Source organism: Anguilla anguilla, chromosome 5 (assembly GCF_013347855.1).
Source record: "Anguilla anguilla isolate fAngAng1 chromosome 5, fAngAng1.pri, whole genome shotgun sequence".
Taxonomy (NCBI): Eukaryota; Metazoa; Chordata; class Actinopteri; order Anguilliformes; family Anguillidae; genus Anguilla; species Anguilla anguilla.
Window position 1 is genome coordinate 18,994,986 of NC_049205.1, and position 20,001 is coordinate 19,014,986.

General features: G+C 45.8%; 1 protein-coding gene across 2 annotated transcripts in view; it reads left to right on the plus strand.

Annotated features, from left to right (window-relative positions):
• Positions 1-20,001, plus strand: part of cdh13 (cadherin 13, H-cadherin (heart)) — a 453,601-nt gene that overhangs the window by 280,813 nt on the left and 152,787 nt on the right. For both annotated transcript variants that reach the window (XM_035419934.1, XM_035419933.1), the window contains one exon: positions 2,386-2,564. In XM_035419934.1, the coding sequence (XP_035275825.1) occupies positions 2,386-2,564 (179 nt within the window). The remainder of the gene's footprint in view (positions 1-2,385; positions 2,565-20,001) is intronic.

Genomic DNA, 20,001 nt, shown 5'->3' on the forward strand with positions numbered 1-20,001 from the left:
CAGTTAACAGAAAAAGAGTGTTACTCCTGGCACTGTGGTGATTATCAGGATGCTGACACTTTCTCCTGGCCTAAAGATATTCACTATCACAGTTGAGATATAACGCTAACATTTTTGTTGTGTAAGAGGTCATAAATTGTGAGCAGTTTTAGCTCAGCAGCTACGGGGGCCGGGGGGGGGGGGGGGGGGGGGGGGGGCCGGGGGGGGAGCAGGGGATTGTTGTGGCGGTGGAGCTGTACAGTCCATCCATCTGCTACAAGGAAGTTATGAATAGACAGAGAGGAGACAGGACTGTTGTTAGCAGGGAGATGGACACTTGCTGGTCGAAGTCCAGCCATTTTTAGCCTCTCCTATTGAACGTCCAATGCTATTAACATCGATTTAGACTTGGCACCAATGAAACAGCCGAGTTTATAAGACAAGATAATTGTTTGTGAAGAATGCGGGTTGACGTAATTACTTCTTAATTAGCTAATGGTTATTCTTGTGTGTCTTTAATCCATGTCACAACCTAATTAAGTGCTTGATTTACAAAACATGTTTTTTGATATAAGCATTTCAATACAGCATTTTGAACATTTCAGTTGGTTTTCCCAGAATTCTGAGTGTGATTTGTAGGTGTGGCCTAAATACACGTGTCCAGAAAGGATGGGAAATGGAATGTCTGATTTGAGAGTAGCTCATCTTGGTTTGTACTTCAAACAAGTTAATTTCTATGCTGAGATCAAGTATAGAATTAATTATTTGAACAATTTAGTATGAGTCTGGAGATCTGACCCATTTCCTTTGTGGATTACTGGGTCAGATTCTGCAGCCACTGAAGGATTTGTATTTTATTGAATCATTTTTATTGTGAATTTTTTTAAATGTTTTTGTTCCCTGGCTTTTTCTGTACTCTTTCTTTGTTTTATCGTCCAGTTCTATTTTTGATCACTTTTATACAGAGCACCTTTAGCTACATTATGTCTGACATGAGCTGTATTATTTTTATTATTAAAAATCTATAAACATTGTGGCCTGGTGCGCAGACAGAAGCTATTGGCTGTCACAGAGATCTGGAGCAGGTGCCAGGACAGGGGGACTGGAACCAGAGCTGACACTAACGCTAACACAGGAATCTGGGACGGGGGTCACCGCTAAGCCTAACAGTTCAATTCAATTCCATTTATTTTGTACTCCGCTTTTTACAGAGAACTTTCACAAAGATGCTTTACAGAGAAAGGGAAGGAAACTCGGGCAGAAACCAGGCCTGAAAGTGACAGGTGAGGTAAAAACTCCCCTGTGTGGAGAAAACTGCTCAAACGGCGGCGAGAGAAAACTCCCCAAGGGGAAGAAATCTCAGGAGGAACCCGGCTATGGATGGGGAGCCCGTCCTCTGGTGGCTGGCCCGGCATAAAGCACGCGTATAATGGATGGTAGCGCATGCAATGAGCCATCCATCACAGTGCAATAATCAAGCAGGTTAAGCAGATTCCGCTCGGAGGTTCAAGGGGGATCCGGGATAGGGAACGGTGCTCAGGTTAACACGGAGGCCCTGGCACAGACGGGAATGCTAATGGGCGGATCTAGGACGGGAGCCATCGCTAAGGCTAACGGAACGATCCGGAGCGGGAGTCGGTGCTAAATGCTAACGGGAAAACTGGCAGCCTCGCGCGCGCCGATCATCCGAACTGAGGCTCGCGCGTTGACGCGCGGGTCACGGCGCTTCGCTTGGCCCGAAGACGAATTAATTACACCGGCAGTATGCTTTTTCAAGGGGCTCGGCTCCGCAGGACCTCCTGTCATCTCGTTGTTGACTCATTTGCATCTAATTAATGAGCGAGCTCAATTGTGTGGATGGCGCTGAGGCGAGGTTTTCGACAGCGCGCGGGAACGCGAGCGTCTGTCAGCTCTCCAAAGAACAAAGTGATTGTGTGTGTGTGTGTGTGTGCGTGAGTGTTTGCGTGTGTGCGGGTGTCTGTGTGTGTGTGTGTGTGTGTGTGTGTGTGTGTGTGAGAGAGAGAGAGAGGGAGAGAGAAAGTGAGAGAGAAAGAGTATTTGTGCGTATGTGTGTATGTGCGTATACTCTCGTGTGTATGTGTGTGTGTCTGTGTGTACGCGTGTGTGTGGGTGGGCCACCTTTTTTCTTCTTGTATGTGTGTGTGTGTGTATTGTTTTGCTTTTAAAAAAAGACACTAACCTTTGCAGTGTTATGAAAGCATTTTAATTGAATGTTGAAGGCAAATACCAAACAGATAGAAACAGTCAAACAGCAGAACTTTCCGGTAGGTTTGTAACACAAAGCAAAGGATCTTTTTTATCCTTGGGAATAACATTATCGGTCCCAATCTGCTTTTCCACTGGCCAGAGCATTTACGATCTCTCGCCGTGTGCATTTCCCGCCAGGAACCACGGTGATGACGATGACGGCGTCGGACGCGGACGACCCCAACACGGAGAACGCCGTCCTGCGCTACATCATCGTCAAGCAGTCGCCCGACAAGCCTTCGCCCAACATGTTCTACATCGACCCCGAGAAGGGCGACATCGTCACGGTGATCTCGCCCAAGCTGCTCGACAGAGAGGTGGGTGCGCGCTTTCTAACCGCCTCCGTCGATAGCGGCTCGCAGCTACGCAGCGGGACCCGCCGCCGCGGTGTCCCAGCCCGCTGAGAGCCGCCACGTGGCCCAGAACGAGCTGCATTCACACGGCCCTGCGGCGCGCTGCAAAACGCTCAGTGTAAAATCAACTCTGACAGCGTACTTTAACTCTAATAGGGTACATGCAGTCACTATTGGACCCATATACAGTATGTCATATAGTTAATAATTGATATTTTGCTGTATACTGCTGCTATCAGGGATGAGCAGAAATGTGCTGCAATCTACGAAATATTTCTCCAGAAAAAATGTATTTGTAATCAAAATGGAGGCATGGGTTTTTTTTGTGGGTGGCGACCATAAAAGATTAAAAAAAAAACATTAAACCATTCAAATACGTTCTGTACATATATGTATTCAATACATGTAGTGATATACTAATCTAACCCTTCCCCTGACTGTTGCCTATGGAAGGACCCCATGGTGGGATGGCTCCTGGTAGCGAAGGCTGGCCTGCTGAAAGAGGCTGTTGCAGAGTGGTACTCATATACAGGGGAGGTTGCCTTCCGCCAGGGCGACGCCCACAGAAATACCAATTAGCTGTTAGCTGCCGCGGGTTTCCTGAGCCAAGCACTCGTTCGCTTGCTCCGGGCGGGCGAACGAGCCCCCGCTGGCCGACGGGCTACGCGTCGTCCGTGCCTCCGGACCGCGGCGGGACGGCGGGAAAGGGGCGCGGCGGTGTCACGCCCGTCTCTGCGTGTCCAGGTGCAGTCGTTACCGCCAGGGCCGGCCCCAGGAAGGCCCCCCGTATGCGCCGGAGTTCTCACGTCGCTCTCCTAACGAATAGGGGAAGCTGACAGCCGGCAGCAAGCCCACCCCGTGATTTCATCCATTAAGCGATTTTAGCAGGCGGCTGCTCTGGCTCATCTCTGCTTGTCTTGTCTTTTCCACAGCTGAGCGTTTAGAGCTATCTACGCTTTGCGCGCTGTCAATGCTGATGATTCCAGCGCGGTCTGTCGAAGCTTAACCTCTTTCTGAAGCTCACGTCCGATCAAATCTGTGAAACTGGATGAGACAAGGATGAGTTTTTCTTTTTAAAAAAAAAAGAAGTCTTAGAAAGGACTACACAGGCCCACTTCAAACTGACAGTAAACAAATTAAATGACTGTTTCCATAACAACGAGTTGGTTGAGCGGAAACCATCTCGCCTTTAAACTCTGTGCTCTGAGAGACTACTGCAGCCGTCAGCAGACATCCTAAAACAAAATTTATCCTGAAGGCATTCTTAAACCGACTCTTCGGTCGATGACGTTTTGACCTGAACTGGCCTTCCAAAGTAAACCGACTGACTAGCAGGTGCTCGGATAAACGTGCTACTCATAACAAAGTTGGACTTGGGCGTTACTGCTTTGTAAATGGTTCATTCATACAAGAGATCAACTAACAGCTTGATGCACTTGGGGGGCTGTACATTCAGTCAAAACGAGAAATAAAATCAGTCCATACCTGAACATAAGGGGCATTTGGCAAGCTTGGTTTAGGTAGAAAGACGGACATCCATTCATTATCTATTACCTATGCGTGCTTATTCCTGGTCAGGGTCATGGGGGGGAGCTGGAGCCTATCCCAGCATGCACTGGAGGAGAGGCAGGAATACACCCTGGACTGTCCATTGCAGGGCACTTATTCACTCACACACTCATACCTATGGGCAATTTGGACTCTCCAATTAACCTGCATGTCTTTGGATTGTGGGAGGAAACCGGAGTACCTTGGAAGAAACCCAGGCAGACACAGGGAGAACATGCAAACTCCACACAGAAAGGACCCGGCCGAGATTCGAACCAAGGAACCTCTTGCAGTGAGGCAATAGTGCTACACACTGCACAATCACTGAGTCAGACATTTGCAATGCAAATGGGTGAAGTACAATAGCAAAAGCTTTATAGAGACTACGCCATGGCTCCAGATGCTCCTGAGTCAAATTCCAAGTGTTTTAGTGGCCTGTCTGTTCCACGTGCGGTGGTCCAGATCACGTTGCCTGGTGACAGGATGGATTCTAGCGCGGCTAATGCAAGTTGCTAGGTGACTGGCGTAGTATGGTATAGGTGGTACGGCAGAAGGTCGATGTGGCTGTCTCCCATTGGTCAGCCTTCGAAATGCCAGAGCAATCTGGATGACCGGGGGCATTTTAAATAGAAAAAAAAAAAAAAAAAAAACATGAGCCAACACACCGGCGTTTTGCTTCTCCATCTCCCTGTGCTAACAGGCAGAATTGTATCTGTCATTTTTTCAAAGCGAGGTTCACCTGGAGCAGGCCTGCTAAGCTTCTGCCCGTAGGCCCAGATTAGAGCCTGTCAAGTGTGAGGCGGAGGGTATGGAGGCATTCTGTGCTCCCTCTCTTCATTTCTGCATCCCTCCCTGACTCTATCTCTCTCTCTCTCTCTCCCTCCCACCTCTCTTTCTCTGGCTCTATCTCCCCCCCCCCCCCCCCCCCCCCCCCCCCCCCCCCCCCCCCCCCCCCCCCCTCCGAAGGGAAAGCAATTTTACCCAAATTGGAAAATCAGTTTTGTCACATTGAAATCAAAGTTGATCTTCCTTAAAGCGCTCTCTCCCCGGGCATTGGGTTTCTGTGGAGATTTGCAAATTTATTCCTGCAGTGCTCAGCCCACCAACCGCTCACCCCCGCGCGCACCCCCTCGCACACACACACACACACACACACGCACACACAGCCACTGCACTTTCCCTGCACTTTGCTCCGATCCAGCCCTTAACGTCTGGATCAATGACTCATAGCGCGGTTTCTGACAGCTAATACTGTGCGCTGATGAAAGTCATTTTCATACAGATGTGAAATATCTGTCCTATCATCGATCCGAAAAGAAAGGGGTGCTCGGGAGATTTATGTCAATCACGTCTAGCAAATACGGGCGCACACGCGCATATGCGCACACACGCACGCTAACGCTGACAAATGCACAACCACGCAAATTAAATTTATACTCATGCAGTTTTGATATGCAATATGGCCTTGATGATATTTCCTGAAAGCTCTTATAAGTTTCATCATACCAAAGGAAATTTCTGGCCCGGATGCACTTGGGCATCTGTTCTCATAGCAATCCCTTTTACGATCGTTTGATGATGGTTAATGTAGTCCCGTTGCTGCCCACGGGTCAACGCTGGCATTTTATTACACCATTACATCATTACATCACATACAGTTACAGAACAGCTTCCACAAACCACCCAGGGTATGTGTGCTTGTGTGCGAGTGTCTGTGTGCGTGTGTGTGTGTGTGTGTGTGCGTGTGTTTGTACGTGTGTGTACGTGCGTGCGTGTGTTTGTATGTGTGTGAATGCATGTACATGAGCATGTGTGTGTGTGTGTGTGTGTGTATACATGTGAGGGTGTGATGATTTTATAGTGCAGCATTGTATTGGTTTCTGTTACAGTTCTGTTTCTGAGTTTGTGTATTTCATCTCTGTGCACAGGCTAAGGGTTTGTCTCATTCTGTAATCTGATTTTAGTTTTTCAATACCAAAAGTAACTCTTTATCACTTTTCTTACTGCACAAAATGTTATTACACTTTATAACATTGTATGAATCTTTACCTGCTGTGAAACAGACTCAACTTAGAATTGCAAACATGCTTCATTTAAATAGGCGAGGTGCAATGCTTGGGCCTTCATCGTCTCTTCCTCAGATTTTCACGATAGCGAGCCAGCGCGCTCACAGTTATTTCATTGTGCATTTAAAAAATGAACTCCCTTATTTGGACACGTCAGAAAGCGGTGCTCAAATACCCGAGGGGGGCCCCGGAGAACAGGCTCGCTCGCTAACTGTGCCACGGGCGGCCGAACCGTGCCGCCCCTTCCATCGGGAATCTCGGGCGGCGACGGGTTTTTTTTTTTTTTTGCGACAAACAAAACTTCCCGCGTCGTTCTAGAACGTTCCGTGGAAATAAGCGACCTCGCGCGGAACGTTACGCCGCACCTTCAGTCGCTCGGAATCGGAAAGGCACTGACGCCTTTTTGTGCGAAGAGGTGCGCGTTTTTGCGATGGGCCTGAAAGGTGCGTCTCGGTAACTGCGTGCCCGTGGCGCGCTCCGGTCCCTGTGGTCGTCGTGAAGCGCGCAGCCTGCTCAGCGGGGCTCCAGCGCTGGTGGGGGTGTGTTTTATAGGTGTGTGTGTGTGTGTTTGTTTGTGTGTAATGTTTGTGTGTTGGTTTGGGTGAAATGCTGTTAACGTTTTTTGGGCTGCCAAGGCACACCCCTTTCAGTCTGCAGCAATGGATTATGGGTAATTGCTTAGCTACCCTTTGTTAGCGAGCACTATGCCCTGAGTTCACATGGTGTCCTCCCTGGCCAAAATGGATGTAGAGGATATACCAGCCTGTGTCTCTGTGCATTGTTTGTGTAGAAGTTATACCAGCCTGTGTCTTTGTGCTGTGTTTCTGTAGAGGTTATACCAGCCTGCATCTCTGTGCTGTGTTTGTGTAGAGGTTATACCAGCCTGTGTCTCTGTGCTGTGTTTCTGTAGAGGTTATACCAGCCTGTGTCTCTGTGCTGTGGTTGTGTAGAGGTTATACCAGCCTGTGTCTCTGTGCTGTGGTTGTGTAGAGGTTATACCAGCCTGTGTCTCTGTGCTGTGTTTGTGTAGAGGTTATACCAGCCTGTGTCTCTGTGCTGTGTTTGTGTAGAGGTTATACCAGCCTGTGTCTCTGTGCTGTGTTTGTGTAGAGGTTATACCAGCCTGTGTCTCTGTGCTGTGTTTGTGTAGAGGTTATACCAGCCTGTGTCTTCATGTTGTGTTTCTGTAATGGTTATACCAGCCTGTGTCTTTGTGCTGTGTTTCTGTAATGGTAATACCAGCCATGTGTCTTTGTGCTGTGTTTCTGTAATGGTAATACCAGCCCTGTGTCTCTGTTCTATAGAACAGCTATCACAGAAGAGCTGTCAGTCTCCGCAGCAGCATTATGTAAAATGTCATAAAGAACATTGGCATCATGAAAACAAGCCATTCAGCCCATCTTTTCTTTCAATTTTCCGTATCTATAATCATAATAATGATGAACTGCTTTCACATTAACCCTGCAACTACCTGTCAATGGTCCCCGCTTTCAAAATAAAAAATTGATATTCTCTTGCTGCAATGAAAGGTAATGTCACAGTCTCAACTTCTCCCGGACAAGTGTACTTAAAGATGGCTGTTCTCAGTGTCATGAGGCTGTGAATACACATTAAAATCTATATGTATGGAGCTTAAATATAACCACTTATTTGACAGTCCCTGCCAGATGCAGTGTAAATTGGTGCCTAGTACCTTTGCACCTCTAACGTGAGAGACAAAGATGATGCAGAGATAATCATACAAATTAACCACAGTAAACGTTGTCCTGTCGTACGTGTTTCGAAATGTCAGGTTTGTCAGGTTGACGCAAGCCGCTGCAAAGTTGTAATTGTGGTCCTGACTTTTCTGTTGACTCCATCTCAGTGCATCAGCCACATATTTACGCTTGTGCGTGCGTGTTTGTATGTGCGCATGTGTCTGTGTAGTGGGAGAGAAGGGTGTATCTCCTATCTGGACAGACAGCTAATGGCTGTACCTCAGTGGGCATGTGGTCCCCCTCTTGCAATCACAAGCCTGTCACTGGGAATGCTGGGAGATCGATGGCCGTCGGCACTCCCCCTCCCCAATCTCCACGCGGGGAACTGGAGGTGTCAGAGCCCCAGCGCCCTTCCTCTGTCCCTCCTCTGCCTCCCCAGGCCCAGAGACTGGAGCATTACTCTCTGCCTGCACCTACCAGAACATGACCCACAGTAAAGAGCCCAGTGTCAATACAACTCTAACAGAGTTTACATGAGTCCTTTATGAACCACATGTTACATTACAATTTGGCTGATGCTCTTATCCAGAGTGACTTACAGAACTTTTTGCAAAGCATTTACATTGCATCCATTTATATAGCTGGATATATACTGAAGCAATGCGGGTTAAGTACCTTGCTCAAAGGTACGACAACAGTGTCCTACCTGGGAATCGAACTACACTACACTGCCACACCACAAGTTACTTCAAGAGTTAGTAGCTGCCAGTTCAGGCTCTGCTTTGCAGCCTCTGAAAAAAATAAAATCCCGACACAAAGAGGGCAATATGGGTGATACAAGAGGAAAGCACATCACAGAGAAACCCAACAACACCGTCCTCCTCCCTCTCCACACACACACACACACACACTCCCTCTCCTCTTTTAACTTAATGGTCTGCCATAATGGTAATAACCATAATTATTGGAAGGTAGGCACCGGCACTCACTCCCAGTCACTTTTAGCATGTTGCTGGTAGATACAAGTGCCTGGAAGGGAGTCAAGTTAGAGTGGACTTAATTTTTTTTCTGGATTTAATAGCAATAATTATGTACATTATCCTAATCAGGTGGGAAAATATGACAAAAAGCATCACCAAGGAATAGACTTGGAAGATTACAAATATTGCTTATTGTATTTGTATGATGCATCCTGTGATCATAGGCTTAGTTCTAATCTTATGAAGTGCTTTATAGTGGAGAGGTGTAGATGCTGAAGGGGGGGGGGGGGGGGGGGGGGTGTTACATGCCCAGGAGTCATTTATACAGCAGGCGTGTGTTCAACAAGGCAAACCTAAACGGAAAATTAAGTTCCCCTGCGACCATTAACGTCAGACTATTTCCGACTGAAGGTTTTGTTTCTGACATTGATCTAATTAAGATGGACGTGACAACGAGAAGGACAAGGGCAGTGTTTTTAAAAGTTAGGGACACATATCACATTTAGGATGAATTATTACAGTCAAGCGGTTGACTTAATTAAGATGAATTTGACAGTAAAAGGGCAACGGCAATGTTTTTAAAAAGTTTGGTAGAAATATTACACATAAAATGAGTTATGAATGCCGAAAGACATCATTCTCTTGATGTCTTCCGTTCTTTGGCATAATTTTTGTTCATTGTAGCATCACCTTTTCAGAACGTTAGCTAACGTTAGTGAGCATTCCTGGCAAGCAGGGAAGAGACTGAAGAATGCTGGGAATGTTAATAGTTAACACAGGCTAACATTAGCTTTGCTGAACACGCTTCAAGGCACTGTGACACAGGGCCCCTTACATAAGTACTGTGATTCAGGGCCCCTTACATAAGTACTGTGATTCAGGGCCCCTTACATAAGTACTGTGATTCAGGGCCCCTTACATAAGTACTGTGATTCAGGGCCCCTTACATAAGCACTGTGATTCAGGGCCCCTTACATAAGTACTGTGATTCAGGGCCCCTTACATAAGTACTGTGATTCAGGGCCCCTTACATAAGTACTGTGATTCAGGGCCCCTCACATAAGTACTGTGATACAGAACCTTTTACATAAGTACTGTGATACAGGGCCCCTTACATAAGTACTGTGATTCAGGGCCCCTTACATAAGTACTGTGATTCAGGGCCCCTTACATAAGTACTGTGATTCAGGGCCTTTTACATAAGTACTGTGATTCAGGGCCCCTGACATAAGTACTGTGATACAGGACCCCTTACATAAGTACTGTGTGGTGTATATGTGTGCAACAGGTTGCTAGTAGAGGCAGTGGCAGGTCTCGGTGGGCTGACTAGGATTGGCCCTTTCTCATCATCATGGATTCCTGCTCTTACGTTATTGCATTTTTGTTTTGACTGTTTTTGCCTGTTTTCTGACTGCCTCAGTGAAGGAAAGAAGTTAGCACATCGGCCTGCCGCAGAAGGTGATGCTGTAGATGTATAGGTGGTGTATAGGACCAAGGGAAAATGCTCAGTGACTACTCTTTGCGTGGGACTCTAGTCTTTAGATTAGTGAATGAGTTATTTGACTCTGGTGATTCTGTTCAGATAACAAAACTGTTGGTTTGCCACCTCCAACAAACACCCCTGTGTCACAGCTGTATGGCATCACTTAACACTGTAATGCACTTAACATTTAATGCAGCTGTATGGTAACAGAGTTATCGTGGCTGAGGCTAAGACTGTGGAGTGGTACAGCCATGCTGATTTTGAAAAGGAGTGTTTTTCTCTGTTTTCCTTGCTTTCACCCTTCCACCTTGTCTTTCTCTTTCTCTCTTTTTCTCTCTCTCTCTCTCCCAATCTCTCACCCTCTCCCTCTTTCCATCCCTCTCCCTCTCATCCTCTTTCACCCAGTGCTTCAACACAGACATCCAATTACTCTCTTTTCATTCAAAGCAGTGTTTACCAGCAGCCTCTTCAAATTACCGCTTGTTCAAATTACCAGCCCATCTCCGTCTCTCTCTCACACTCTCTCAACCTTTCTCTCTCTGCTCATTCCTCTCTCCCTCCCTCTTCTGCTGTCTCCCTCTAACTGTTTATCCCTTTCTCTCACACACATCCTCTGTCATCTGCTCCAATTCAACTGGATTTAAATTTTAATTCTTTACTGCCATTAAATCTTTCATAATGCATTATCAACAGAGCTTGCATGTTTGTTACAATAGTTATATTGTGATGACAAATAAAATAACAATTATAAAATGTATAATTATTAAAGATTTTCTCCCCCAACCTCGACTTACCACCCCAACGCTCTGGCTGTATTTCCCTTTCTTTCTCTCCCATTGTCATTGTCATGTGGTCTCTCTCTCTCTCTCTCTCTCTCCCATTGTCATCGTCATATGGTCTCTCTCTCTCTCTCTCTCTCTCTCTCTCCCATTGTCATCGTCATGTGGTCTCTCTCAATCTCTCTCTCTTCCATTGTCATCGTCATGTGGTCTCTCGCTCTCTCTCTCTCTCTCTCTCTCTTTCAAACTGTCTCTCCCTTCCATTGTCATCGTCATGTGGTCTCTCTCAATCTCTCTCTCTTCCATTGTCATTGTCATATGGTCTCTCTCTCTCTCTCTCTCTCCCATTGTCATCGTCATGTGGTCTCTCTCAATCTCTCTCTCTTCCATTGTCATCGTCATGTGGTCTCTCGCTCTCTCTCTCTCTCTCTCTCTTTCAAACTGTCTCTCCCTCCCATTCTCATCGCCATGTGGTCTCTCTCAATCTCTCTCTCTTCCATTGTCATCGTCATGTGGCCTCCCTCTCTCTCTCTCTCTCTCTCTCTCTCTCTCTCTCCCATTGTCATCATCATGTGGTCTCCCTTTCTCTCTCTCTCTCTCTCTCTCTCCCATTGTCATCATCATGTGGTCTCTCTCTCTCTCTCTCTCTCTCTCTCTCTCTCTCTCCCATTGTCATCATCATGTGGTCTCCCTCTCTCTCTCTCCCATTGTCATCATCATGTGGTCTCCCTCTCTCTCTCTCTCTCTCTCTCTCTCCCATTGTCATCGTCATGTGGCTCTCTCTCTCGCGCTTGCTCACGCAGTGTTGTTGTCGGACATGCTTCCCGGGCAGTCGCCGAACGCCTGCCTGCAGACATAATTGAATGTCAGCGGTCACATAAAGGCTATCCCCCGTCTTCAATTAGCAGCTCATTGCCAGCACGGAGACAACGTGGGCAGAAAGAAGGGTGTTTACTCACACATTTAGGGAACAGGCATTGTGCTATGTCATCTAAATGCAAATAATGAAGTGGGAAGGGTCAGGCGTGGAGAGTCCGGGAGGGCCGAATTTCAACATATTTATTGATTAAATTACCCTTTTCCGCGGGTTTGAGGTGCGGTTAGTGCGTAGCGCCAGTCCTTTCTCATGCGTTCCTGTCATTATGGGCCTCTCTCTCTCTCCCCCTCTCTCTCTCTCTCTCTCTGCCATTTGAGGAGTTTTCAAGCGACAAGAGAGCAGGGAGCTCCCTCTGTGGCAAGCTCACTCTCTTTCCTTCCCATCCCTCTCCCTTTCTTCTCTCTTTCAGTCTCTCTGTCTTTTTAATCTTTCTCTCTTTTTCACTCGTTCTTTCTGTTCTGCTCTCGTTCCCTCTCATTCTCCCCCACAGTGAGCAATTCATATGGGTCTTGGTTAGCACTGCCCACAGGCAAATTTACAGACTTCAGACCCTGAGACACATGCTCAGCGTGTCATGAGTATACTAATGATGCAAGGGTGACTTTGATAAGACTTCAGTAAAAAACCGAACACAAACATGCATTTACACACACACAGACACACTCACACACATACAAATACACAAGCACACACGCATGCACACACACACACACACACAAACAAGCACAAACACATGCAAGCATGCCTGCATGCGCACACACACTCACACAAACACAAATACACATGCAGGCACGCGCACACACACGCTCACACACACACCCACAGACTCACACTCACGCACAAACACACGTGCACACACACATACACGCACTCACGCACACGGACACACTAACACACACAGTGTATGTATCTTTGTGATGATGATCGCGGCTCAGAGGTGGATGATGAAACTGCATGTAAATGAAGTTTATGACAAACCCGTTTCTTGTGGTGCGTTCGGTGCTCTCGTTCGCACTTCTGTTTCTTCACCACAAAGGGCAGCAGAATGAATTTGCATTTTCATGAATGAAAATTTGTTTCACCTTGTACTTTCTGTCAGGTTAATAGGGTCCCTGTTATTAAATTAAGCTGTAATTAAATGCAAACTTTGACCCAGTGCTAATCATCTACTAGCCTGGCAAATTGTTATATTGTTTTGTGAGATATAGCAGCTGGTAGAGTTTTTAGGATTTTGGTTTTGTAAGGGACTTTATTACAAGTGTCACAGTATGTGTTGTTTTTGTAAAAAAATCAGCATTTATGCTCCTTCAGTTGGCCTGATTGTGGACATCTTCAGAAGATTTTACTAAATTTCTGATAATGAGACAGCCAATAAGAATGTGTGTGTGCATGTGTGTTTAGGTTTGTGTTTGTATGTGTGTGCATGCTTGTGCATACATGTGTGCATGCGTGTATGTGTGTGTACATGTGCATGTGTGTGTGTGTGTGTGTGTGTGTGTGTGCGTGCCTGTGCAGGTGTGATAAATTGACAGGTTTTAAGTTGATCTTTGATACTGAACCTGTGTAAAGGGTGTAAAGGCCCCTCTCACAGTCAGCTGATAAATAGCGATGATTAATGAACAGGACAAGTAAAAAATCACTTTGTGATTTAGACTGGCAAACCATTACATCACTGTCAAATAGTATCAGGGATAAAAGTGGGACATCCTACAGTTGATGAGTATAAGCACAAACACATAGAAACACGTGCACAGGCTCATACACATACACTTTTCTATGCTCCCACACTCACGCACATGCCCCCCAACACGTATCCTCACCTGCACCCATTTGCACACACACACACAAACACACGCACTCATGCACATATTTAGATTTGTTGGCATAGTGGCTGGATCTCATTTCTGATTGGTTCCCTGGAGTTGACCACAAGGTCAGCACTAGAGTGATCAATCATCTGGAGTCACCCAGAATTCCGAAGCATTCTTTCCTAATCCATACCCTCAGCTAATCTTCCACTCGTGACATCATCATTAATTATGTTTTCATTGAGGTGGCCAAAGAATCAATTCTTTTTAATTGTGCTTAAATAGCTTGCTTGAGGAATTTGAACACTCAGTGGATGAATCCACAAAAGGAATTAACTCCCTTTGTGGCTCTCCGCTCGCAGTGACTCAGTGCACTTCGCCAGATCTTATGCACAAAATGTTTTGACCAGGTAGGAGAGTAAATTAGGTTCAGTGAAGCATCCTTCAAATTATTATTTACTCTCAATTATTCCACAAATGATTCACAAAAACTTTTTTTTTTTTGCTAATTTCTATACTATTAACTAAAATAAGAAATTATTTGCAAGAGAAAGGGTTCCCAGACTATCAATGTTCTGTGTATTCCTTGACAATATATATTGTTTGTGTTTTGTGCTCAATAATGCTTATTACAGTAATACAGCAATTATTTTACAGTAATAATAATAATAATAATAATAATAATATGGGTATCAGGCATGTTTTTTGTGTTGTTGTGATGTCATCATCAGGTCACTCAGTGACATGCTCACCTGAATTGTTTTGTTGAAACTTGTTGAAACTTGTCTCTTCACAAATTATACCCAGTGTAATGTAAGCTGGTTTGGTGGTATAATTAGCTGCTTTGCATAATTATTTTAATGAATGTGTTCCATATTTCCACTTTTCATTAGCAAAAAATTTCAGGCAATTTGTGGTTGTAGTTTGATCTTAAAACATTTAATTAGTGTGTTATTTCTGTGTATAAAAACATGCAGATAAGTTTAAATTCGATGGCAAGATGGCCAATTGCACAATCAGTTAACAACTACATTTGAATGTGATCTACCGAGTATAGAACTGTAAAAATAAGGGCTCAATCACTGCTATGCCCCACAGTGCCCCTGACTCTGTATACCGATCTTAATCAATTTGGCTGGAATGTGTAAGTGGGGGCCAGTTCTTCCTCCGCTGAGTCTCCCTCTTCTTCCCTCTCTCCCTTCCTCCCTCTCTTCCTTCCTCCATTTCAGCTCTGCCCACTCACATTAGCAAGGAAATGAGATTCCATTAATTAATTAGATCTCTCAGTGCTAAAGATGAGGGTTGCGTCCCACCGAAGGTTAGAAGTGTCAATCACACTTTCTTCTTGGCTGAGGTTTCCGAGAGATAAATGACTCCCCAGAGGAATCATGGGTAGGAGAAGCGGCCCAGGTTGTTACCCCTTTTTTTATTAATCGAGTGACACAAATTTGTCTGGTCAGTGACGGCGTATGGAGAGAGAGAGAGAAAGAGAGAGAGAGAGGAAGGATCGATATTGTCCCCTTAAAGGGCTCTTTAAAGTCAGGAGGGGGGTGAGGCACAGATGGAGGGCTCGTTGAATTAATCACGCCCAGTGCCACTGGGGCCAGTTCAAGGGCCTTAACCTTTCACTTCCTGCCAAGTTCAGTCCCATTCCTCTCCTATCCCCTGGATGACAGGTAGCAGCGGAGAAGCTTCCTGCTTAATTCTGTCCTCTTCCCCTTTCTACCTTGGACCGCAGACATCACGGTAAAACCTATTTAAATCTGTCCTGTACTTTCGCAATGAATAACTGACAGGATCAGGAGTAGAGGCAGAGGACTGAATGAGTTCACCTGACTCTATATATAGGCACCACATATATTTTTATTAATTATTTAAATTTACTGTACGAGGGATGCAAGAATATGTGAAGCGTTTATGAATGTATTATCATATCCAGGCCTGTGTGAATTTCTCTGATAGTGCTTTATTGTAGGTCTAATAAAATTGCCATAAAACATTTGTGACACCACCTTTAGAGCTTCACCAGTCACACAATCACAAAATACATTGGCAACAACAAACAGATCAACACCAGTGGTGATTGATGGATACTTTCTGGAATTACTAGAAATTAGCCAGACTGTTTCAATTATTGTTGCCATTGTTCTATTGGATGTTACCAATGTATTCTGCGATTTTTGTAGATCTTCTTTGTCTGTTTTATTCCCATTTCTACCCTGCTGGGCACCAATGTGAATCTCTCTGACTGTACTGGACTGTAGACCTGTGTGAATCCTGGCTTCTTAAAAAGGAAACATTTATTTTAATGTCAAGAACCTGGAAACAATATATAAGAGTGAGCGGTCCCTACAGTGGTGTAATATAATCTGTAATTGTCTCCCTTTATAAGGGATAGGCGAGTAACCACCTGTCACATCATCGCACATTAAACGCATATCCAACGGCTTCATGTCCTTTCGTTCTGCAGGTACTGTTCTGGCCATAAAGAAAAAAATTAAAAAAGATATCCCTCTGTCTAATATGCCTGTGTGTGTGTGTGTGAGTGAGTGTGTATTACTAGACTGTGGAGGCCATGCTTGAATGGAGAAACAAAAAAGTGTTCGATCTCTTCCAAATTCCCTGTTACCTCTCAGGAGAGTTGGGGAAGATTCTTTGTCTTAAGATTTCTGCTGTAATAGTTACATTGTGAGGGTGGGGGGGGGGGGTTTGTACACTGCTGAATATGGGGGTGGGAGGGGAGGGCAGGGTAAGGTCAGGCAGGGTACTAGATTTGTCATATAGGGAGTCATGGATTGGATTCTAGTTGAATTTGGATAGCTCATGGCCCCAGGTTGACATCCTGCAGTATGTGTGTAAACAGGCTGTAACTTAAGAACCTTGTGACTCCACTACCAAAGACTGTATGCTGTCAATCAGAGAAACTCCACCCCCTTTAGGTATGTGTTTTATATTTTTGTGACTTCGCCCCCCTCAAGTTTTCATAGTCCACTGTGACCCCACCCCTGACCCCTGTGCTCCGCTTCCGGGAATCAGATGTGTTGTGTAATTTTACATTTATACGTGCCTAAACAGCTTTTATTGTTACATTTCTATACTGGTCTTCTTCAGCCTTACCTTTTTATGTATTTTAGGCCTACATTATATTTCGGCATACATTATTGCATTCTTTAGTATTTTTTACTCAGCTGATTTAGATCAGGTAGCTTGGTTAAGGGCGCAATAGGGGATCTCCACCTGGGAATCTAACCTTCGGTCCCCGGCTTCTTAAACACTGTACTGCAGCAGCACTCTGGGCTGTGACAGCTCAGCTACTCGGAGTAACACCCTGCTTTTAAAGCTGTTTAAAGTGGCTCTCTGGGCCTCCTCAGAGGCTGCAACCGTCTTTTGAGTTTACTTTGCCTTTTACTGAGCAGGTGGCTGCCATTTTCTGTCATTTTCAGTCCTGAGAGGCTCCGGCACTTGGCGGAATTATTTCTTCTCTCCTCGCGCCTCCCTCTTTCAGCCGAACCCTCTCCGCTTTTCTGCGGTAGGCCGCCACCGTCGCCCCTCCTAATCCCAGCCACGATCGAGTTGGGGTCCCCCGGCTCTTGTCGAAGCGCGGTCGGGGGTGGGGTAGGGTGGTGCCGACACACTGAGCGGGGGGGGGGGGGGGGGTGGGGGGGTGGGGGGGGGGGGTTGGGGTGGGGGGAGGGTGTGCTGGAGTGTGGGGGAGCCGATATCCGGGAAAGGACCGCATGAATAAATTCCTTCAGGGGCCTAACGAGCCAAAAGAAAAGACATTCCCCTCCTCCTCCCCCCTCCCCCCTCCCTGCTCCCCTCTCCCCCCTCCCCCCTCCCCTCTCCCTGCTCCCCTCTCCCCTTCTCCCCGCTCCTCGCGCGCGGGACCCGGAGGAGGCCAGCCGCGCGGAAAAGAAAGACGGGGGTAAGCCGCTCGGGTTTGAAAGCGAGCCGCTTTTTCTCCGTCGCCGGCGGCCTTCGCCCGCGGACGTGCCGGGGATTAGCGGCGGGCCGTTCATTATGGGCCGGGACGCGGGGGTAATGGGAGCCGGTGGGCACGGCGGGGTTAGCCCGCTACGCTAATCAGGTCCTCCCCCTGCTCACCCTGCCCAGCGCTCAGCACCACCTGCGGGCTTTGAGCGCACCGCGGCTTCGCAGAAATGGCCTGTGCTGCAATTACATTGAAATGAAATGCGGTATCAAACCGCAATATACAGCGCAGCAAAATATGGGGAGAAATACTATTTATTGCTGCTTTCAGGTCCCGCAGTACATATAAAATAAATTGCTGTTAAATCATTTCTGTGAGGCTGTGCCTGGATGTGTATGTAATGTACACGTGTGTGTGTGTGTGTGTGTGCGTGTGTGTGTTCGTGCACATGTATGTGTGTGTGTGTGTGTGTGCGTGTTCGTGCACATGTATGTGTGTGTGTGTGTGTATGTGTGTGTGTGCGTGTTCGTGCACATGTATGTGCATGCGCAAGTGAGCGAGTGTGTGTTTGCGTTTATGTGTGTCACACTTGCAGGCTCCACCGAATCCATCGAAGAGTTTAGTCAGTAAATCCTCTCCAAGCTCATTATTGAATTAAAATGTTATAAATGCCTGCTATATTTACGGGCACTAAGGTGTGGAACAGAGGAATGCCCATGGAGACGTGAACACTCGCATAGCAGCTGCCAATATTGGTCCTGGAAGTTAATATGGGGAAATTAGTTTTCTACTCTCTGCATCTGTAGTTGAGTACAAAGCTCTCTTGATGAAATGTCAATAGAATTAGTGTTTGTGATAAAGTGGGCCTTTTAAATCTCTCCCAGATCTCTGATCTCCCCGTTGCTCTCTTAATCGTTCTCTCTCTATGCAAAGGAGCCAAGTGCAGGCAAATGTCCCGATGAGCAGAAAATATATATCGAAAATATTTGATAGATATATCTGTAATTTTGCAATAAGCTTCATTACATACCATAAAAACTGAACTCAAACGTCACCAGAATTGTATTGATAGCTAGACCCTTGTGGCGAATATACAGTTTGTACAATGAAGAAGAAGAAGAAGAAGAAGAAGAAGAACAGAGAAGAAGAATATATACAATAAAATAAAAAATGAGAAGAGGACCCTCCTTATGTGTTTTTGCTTTATTCAGACAGGCAGAAAGCAGGGAATAACAGATATAGAAGGGATCACAACGGAGAAAGTACCGTGGCAGGGATTGAAACCCCATCCGCACGGGGGAATTGCTCACAGCTCGGGAGATGTTTGCCCGGTGGACTGCACCACACATCTCTCCTGTATAACATACAGCGCTGCTTCATCCAGGATCTTCAGCGCTTGACTGGAACAAAGCAGTGTCGATATAACAAAAAAAAAGAGAAATAAAGACTAAGCTTGTCCTGAGCAGTGGACTGGTGAGGGAATATCTGTTCCGTCGCGGAGAGCCTTCGAGGAGGAGGAGCGCCGAAGATTGCGGGATGACCTTGAAAGACAGAAGGTCGCTGAGGTATTTCGAACCCGCGCAAGAGATCAGCCATCTTGGCACGCATTTCGCTGCATAGATGTAAATGAAATGGGGGAATAGAATGTAAATTTACTCAGGCCGGTGCCCTGACACACATGCCACACTGGCGATAATATCTGTGACGTGAGCGTAAAACCTACTACACTGTGTGATGCGTGAAGCAAAACTGAAGGACCATCCTAAATATAACAGAAATTTGTTTTTATATGAAGCAACAGTTTGGCTATTTGATTGTTTACGCATTGCTTGCTTTGATGGTTTTAAATAACACTCCTTTTCTCTCATCCTGCTAACCAAAAATAATTTCCATGACTCATTTTGTTGTTGCTGTTTCTTATAAAGAAAAGATTTATTTAAGGACAATACAGTATACTTAGCACAGTTATATTAAAACTCACGGTTTGTATCTGTCCAGTAATGGCAATGTATGCTCTATTAAAATCATAGTTGATTTTACAGAACATAATACTATTTGTGTAGTAAAGTAACATAATCTGGACAGTCAATATCCCTCCAGTTATTGAGCCTGCATGAGCCTCAACATTGTGTGGTGATGTCACCAGGCATTGATCTTCATGTAAGTGATAGCTTTGAATTGACCTTAAGACATGATTGGACAGTGAAAGTCCATTGCGCTATGTAAGGCATA